We start from the raw sequence: 6,932 nt of genomic DNA, 5'->3' as shown, positions 1-6,932 counted from the left end.
TTAATTTATATAAAAATTAAGATATAATAATTTCATAATATCCATAAAGTAGTACATAAATATCATAATTATCAATTTTTAATTTTTTAAATAATTTAAATATTAAAAATATTATATGGATCGATCAGATTTGATTTTATATAAATTAAAAATATAAAAATTAAATTTAATTATAATTAATTAAATTTTTTATGAATTACAATATGATTCAAATCTGATTTCGTACGGATACCAGCTCATACGAACCGGATTGGATAGGTTTCTTCGGTTCCAGTTATTTGCTCCGTCGTACACCCACCGGGTCCACGCTCCAGCCGCCAAGATTCACCGAATAATCCCCACCTTCCAATTTTTACCAAAAAAGTCCCCAAATTCAAATAAAGTCGGCGAAACCGAAGGGCGAACCCGGGCGTCTCTCTCCCTCTCGCTCGCTGCCGACGACGCTTCTGCGCTGCCGCTGCTTGGATTTGTCTCACTCGCGAAGGGGCTTCGCAGTGCCCTTAAAACCAGCCTTTCCCTCTATGTCTTGGGCTCCAATCGCTCTCTCACTCTCTCTCTCGAGTTTGGTGGCGCCCGGGCAATGTCATGCGTCTTTCTTTTTCGCAATACTTTGATCGGTTTGAAAGCTAGAGCTGAGGGTTTGAACGAGGACTGCGGCGCTGCGGTCAACAAAAGCAGCGTCTTTTTTAGTGGATTTTGATCTCTTTTGCTCTGTTTCGGCTTTGATTTTCCCTTTTTTTATTCGATTTGGAGTCTGATTTGGTTGTTCTCTTTCGTTTCCCATTTGCTGGTTTTGTTGCCGTGCTTGCGTGGGAATTGAGCTCTTTGGATTGATTGTTTTTATTCTTATATTTATTTTTAAGTATTGTCGTGCTTAAATTGGGGCTTTGAATCGTATTCTTTTATGAATCTCGTCACTTGGCTCTGATTAGCGGTGGAGACCGGCTTTAGTTCTCGTTTGTTTTTTTTTGGGGGCAAAATTTGATTTTTTAACTTGTTTTTTGGAAGTAGCTGGCTGTACATTTTTTTCCTATGCTTTTATTTGTCATATGATTTATCGTTTGATTAGGTGAATTCTGTGTTCTGGGGATTTTTTAATTGGGGACTAGCAAGGGTAAAAGAGGGAGGTTTCTAGGGTTTCGTCCAATTTGCTGTTGGTAGTTGGTGCTTGGTGTACCGACTGAAGGGAACCAGTAAATTTCAGAGCTTGCTTAAAATTTGCTTCTTTCGTTTTTTTGGATTGTGTCGAGTCGCTTTGGCAGTATGGATTTGCGGAGTGAAGAGAAAATAGGGATGTGGAAACTGCTGCTGAAGTGAAGGAGAAGGGAATTAGATCGAAATTAAAAGGATTTGGGAGCTTTGGCCGTAAAGATATGTTTTTTAGGGCCGACAAGTTTGATATAAAGAGCTTGGATATTCAGCTGGAGAATCACCTGACTAAGGCTTGGAGCAAGTACAAGGATGGTGCTCAGAGATCCAACGAAGAATGGGAGATTGACCTCTCCATGTTGGAAATACGTTATGTTGTAGCACATGGAACCTATGGTACCGTGTATAGAGGCAATTATGATCGCCAGGATGTTGCAGGTACTTTCTCCTTTCTTTCAAACCACTAAAATTTGGGAAGGTTTAGTGTTCTGTTGGTGTTGTTGGTGCATGTTGTTGTTAACCTATGGACAACTCTTTTGCAATCAGAGAAACTGAATGGTTCTTTTTCTCATGGGTTCATATTAATCCCCTAATTGATGAAAATTTTTCCTTGGAGAATCAATTGATATTGTTCTTTTTTGAACTGTATGTTTATATTGAATTGGTGGTTCATTACTTTTGTTAAACTGAATTGATATTGCTCTCTTTTAAGCTGTATGTTTGACTTGAATTGGCGAGTTAATTACTACTTTATATCAAACTGGGTTATAGTTGATTATGTTTTAGTATAATCTCCTAGAATCATCAGCTTCTAGCAATTGTTTATTCCTATATCTACTTATATTTCCCCATTTACTCTTGTTGCTAGCATGTAATGACTGTTGGCAACTGTTTTGTGAGCTATCCTTACAGACTTCATTGCATTAGAAGTGTCCTTGTAGTACAGAACCATCACATCCTTAAGGCATTTCACCTCATTCTTTCATTTCTTGTTTCTATCCAGCATCAATTAGGGGTCTTTTTATTCTCTGGGATACAAGGGACCATGCCTTTCATGGTCATGACTAGGATTGGAAATGGACTTGGGCCAGCCCGAGGCCTAATGGGCTGGGCCGAGGGGTCATGCTACGGGCTAGGCTGGAAAGAGTTCAAATTGGATTTGGGCTTAAACATAGAGCCCATTTGTTTTTTGGGCTGGGCTTGGGTATGCCATTGGCCTGGGCCAATTTTGAGCTCGAGCTCGAACAAGATCCGAAACGGAACCCGAATTCAGGCTTGAACCCATTTGTTTTTTTATGTTATTATTTGGAGAGAATGATAAGGAAGTAAACGACAAATTAGAGTAGGTTTAGCTGAGAATGATGTATCATGTATTATTTACTTGTATTCTAGGAGAGAGCCTAGTTTTTGGTTAGCCCATTTATTTGTGAAGTAATAGTATAAAATATTAAACTTCAATCGGGTTTAGGCCAGACCTATTTTTAGCCCAAACGGTAATTTGGACCAGCCCAATCGGGTTCTGGTTAGGCCCAGACTTGGCTCAGCCTAGATTATCCAAAAATTTTGGGATCTAAGCCCGACCCAAAGGCCCCAAAAAAATTTAGGCCGGATTTGGGTAGGGGTATGGTTCGACCACTTCAAATCCTAGTTAGGACAAGTATCTATCCGTTCAACATGTATGTAGGATTTTAAATCCCGTGGGATGAAGATGTCCTGATATCTCAATGGAACGGGATGCCCTGTCCCATCTCGTCCCAACAATGGTTTGGGTCATCTATCCTGATAGATATCTTCCGTCTCTCTTCCCTTCTTTCTTTTTATTCTTTCTTCTTTTTTTCATTTCATTCGTTTCTTTCTTTTTCTTCTATCTTTCTTTCTTTCCCTTTTTTTTCTTTCTTCTTCTTATCCCTTCATTTCTTTCTTTTTTTTCCTTTTTCTTCTTCTTTCTCTTTCTTTCCTTCCCTTCTTTTTCTTCTCCTTTCTTTCTTTCGTTTTTCTTCTTCCTTTTTCATTTTTCATCTTCCTTTCTTTCTTTCCTCTTTCTTCTTCTCTCCCCGCATGGATGGGTTTCGGAGCCCCAACCTTATCTCGATTCTGTTTTCTTATAGGAATGGGATGGGATAGCTGGGACGCTCCCCGTCTTGCTGGAATGTAAAATCTTGCATGTATATACTAATTCCAAACCATCACTATCCTCATTTTGTGGGCTTTATATGACTTGGTCATTGTTCAACATGCAAAGTGAACCAAGCTTATGAACTATAGATTTTGTTTTTTTCTTTCTTTTTTCTTTTCTTATGGGAGGTGTCAGGTTTGGGGGAGGTAAAGTCGTGAACATGAAGAATATTACTATCATTTCTATGACTCTCACAGCATCACCTTTTAAACATCTTATTCATCATGCTTTTTCATTTTTCACTTATTCGATATTGCCTATTAAAAGCTTATCCATAGGCCAAAAACATAATGACATTGATTTGGACGATTCTTTTATCAAATCTTATGATGTTTATTTAAGAAAAGGATATGACACTGTTTGTTTAGGGAAATGAATAGGAGGTATGCTTTTATTCTGGCAATGAACAATAATATTTGTGAAATGTCATTCAGCCGGTCTCCCACAGTTTTGTCTAGACATGACCTTTTTCTGCTATAGCAGATGTGCTAAAATTTTGATCTTGCTGTCTTTTACTTTTTCTGGAGCCCTGAAATAGCTATGATCCTACTGTCTGTTTCTTCGGTGATTTAGTGCATAAATATATTTCATACAGATCTTGTTAAACTGATAGTAGTATTTGTAAACGAAACAGTTTGGTGGTTCAAATTGGTAAGTTGCTTCCAAAGATCTTAAAGAAAGACATCTGATCTAGATCTTTATTTAAGTTTATGTTATTTCTACTAGAAGGATATGGGAGATTTTTTGGTGCTTGCACTACCTTCTAGCTTTGTTCTGTAGTGATGTCTATGTGTCCAAGCATGTAGTTCCCACCTAGAATATTGACTGTCATCAACAATTCTCTTCAGCAGAATGCCTGTGTCCTTTTATTCATAAGAATATTCTTTTACTGGGAAACACATTTTGCATATTATCATTGGTTTGATGAAAAACAGTAGTGGGAACAAATGCAATTCGATTTTCCTTTGAAAATTGAAGACAACCTGGAAGTATTATAGGAAACATACAGTTTCTAAGTGGAATGTCCTGTATTTTCCTTGTGATAATCTGAGTGTTCCCATTTCCCAATCTTGTATGTTCACTCAGTTTTTTCTCTTAATGTTTTTTGTAATCAAAATAAAATGTGTTTAGGCTCTGGAAATAATGTTAATTACAGATAATATGAGGCTTTATTTAAGACAACCTTTACAAACCTATGTGGCTATTGATGAAAAATCAGTATGTTTCTTTGTGTTGTTATCATAATCATTAATGTGCTCTTTCTAATAAGTCTCAGGTATAAAAGCATCTGCTTTATTAAACTAACATGTGGTGGTCAATAAATCTAACTTGTTCAATGCGTTCTTCATAATGCTTGCATTTTTAAATGTTATTGTATTGCATGTTAGTTGACTGGTCTGACGTAGACCCACTTTTTAAGGAATTTGATATTTTAATGTCGGGCCTTATCTCTGATCTGCTTGCAGTCCTACAGGGACATTTGTTAAATAAAAGCCTATAAAAATGTTGAAGAAAAGAAAAAAGTTTGCTACAAACTAGTCTATGTGAAATAAGATAATAGCTTCAAACAGTTCATACTTGTTTCAGCAATCTTACAAATGATTATTTACTGATAAAAAAGTCTTGTTGTATTATTCAAATGTAGCATTACAAAATCATCAACTTTCATATTACAGTGAAGTTGTTGGACTGGGGAGAAGATGGTGTCGCCACGGATGCTGAAGCTGCTGCTCTTAGGGCATCATTTCGACAGGAAGTAGCTGTTTGGCATGAGCTTGAGCATCCAAATGTTACAAAGGTAAACATCTCCACAGGGTTTGTTTTAAGTAGTAGTCATTATGTGGGATGTGTCCTCATTACCAATATCATAGTCTTGAATTTCAAAACTGCTAAACTGTAGATATTGTAATTGTTTATTAAATCTTGTCTGTCTTTAAATTTCAATTGCATCAGATATGAACTGTAAGCCGGTAACCTCAGGTGTTTTGTTGTCTGTTTGGATCAATACTCGTATTGGAGCTTCATACTGTTTTCTGGTCTTTATGTGGGAACTAATGGATGCTCCCTTCCTATCCTTGTCAATCTCATTTACAAGTTATGAACTCAAAATCTTTGATTTAGTTTATAGGAGCATCAATGGGAACAACAGACCTTAAGATTCCACCAAAAAATTCCACGAACAGTGGTCAGACTACCATTCCAGCTCGAGCTTGTTGCGTAGTTGTGGAGTATCTTCCTGGGGGGACGCTCAAGCAATATCTAATAAAAAATAGGCGAAAAAAGCTTGCCTATAAGACTGTGATTCAGCTTGCATTGGATCTATCAAGAGGGTAAATGTCACTGATAATGATTTTTTTTTTTTGGCAATAAAAATGCTAAATGCTCAAAACATGCATTTAAGAGCACTATTTGTTATTTTGCAGACTGAGCTATCTACACTCGAGAAAGATTGTGCATCGTGATGTCAAAACTGAAAATATGTTATTGGATGCCCATCGGAACCTTAAAATCGCTGATTTTGGTGTTGCTCGTGTGGAGGCTCAGAATCCCAAGGATATGACTGGTGAAACGGGAACCCTAGGGTACATGGCTCCAGAGGTGTGTATTGCCTATTTCTTACTATTCTTGTAGCATGAAATTTTTGAACTATCATAATCATTTGGTGTTTACTGGTCTACCTGAATATTTGATAAATTGCTATGCAGTGTCTGAATAAGTAAATACAATGTTAACAAGAATCTTTTTAGGACAGATAACAAGAACATTTTGCAGGGGCATGAAAGTCTAGTTTTTGTTTGAGATATTCAAGGAATTCTTACAAAATTTCATGTGCAGGTCCTTGATGGGAAGCCTTACAACAGAAAATGTGACGTCTACAGCTTTGGCATATGTTTATGGGAAATATACTGCTGTGACATGCCTTACCCTCACCTCAGCTTTGCTGATGTCTCCTCTGCTGTTGTTCAGCAGGTTTATTCCTTTATTTTTCTAGTGGACATACACCAAATCAAAGCTGTCATTTTTACTTGTTTTCTAAACAATATCTTAATAAATTGGCACTTTAGAGACTAGCATGAACTTGTTCATTAATTTACTTTTGAAGCAAAACTTACTTCTAGACAAAGAATTAAACTTTGTAATTTTCTCTGATTATGTGCCAGAATTTACGACCAGAGATTCCTCGATGTTGCCCGAGTGCTTTGGCAAATATTATGCGAAAATGCTGGGATGCTAATCCAGATAAACGACCGGACATGGATCAAGTTGTGAGGCTTTTGGAGGCAATGGACACAAGCAAAGGAGGTGGAATGATACCTGAAGGCCAGGCTCGTGGATGCTTCTGCTTCTTTCCATCTCGTGGCCCGTGATGTCTTTTTTCTTTTGTCAACTGCCATCTTTGTTCGGGTATATGACCTGAGGAGTTTCAGATGCGGTGCTTTCAAGTTGCTGGCTTGGAGTTCATGATCTGAAAAGCTTCCTTTTGAGTCAGGTGGCAGAAAATTGTTTACTGCATCGATTGTCGCTGCAGCCATCCATAGATTTTGAAGTTATTTGTAACTTTAATAAGGTTAAGACTTAATTATAATAAACAGTGATTCTGTTGTAA

At 37.3% G+C, this 6,932-nt stretch overlaps 1 protein-coding gene across 1 annotated transcript; it reads left to right on the top strand.

Moving 5' to 3' along the window:
• The first annotated feature begins 1,115 nt into the window (after positions 1-1,115).
• LOC105046596 (serine/threonine-protein kinase 52) lies at positions 1,116-6,932 on the top strand. Its single transcript, XM_010925239.4, is given in 7 exon segments — positions 1,116-1,291; positions 1,294-1,587; positions 5,002-5,123; positions 5,447-5,655; positions 5,749-5,923; positions 6,161-6,295; positions 6,487-6,932. Coding segments are annotated over 7 exon segments (1,170 nt in total). The 5' UTR covers positions 1,116-1,263; the 3' UTR covers positions 6,694-6,932.

Source organism: Elaeis guineensis, chromosome 6, assembly GCF_000442705.2.
Source record: "Elaeis guineensis isolate ETL-2024a chromosome 6, EG11, whole genome shotgun sequence".
NCBI lineage: Eukaryota > Viridiplantae > Streptophyta > Magnoliopsida > Arecales > Arecaceae > Elaeis > Elaeis guineensis.
The sequence above is the reverse complement of the archived record's forward strand: the minus strand, read 5'-3'. Positions and strand labels throughout refer to the sequence as shown.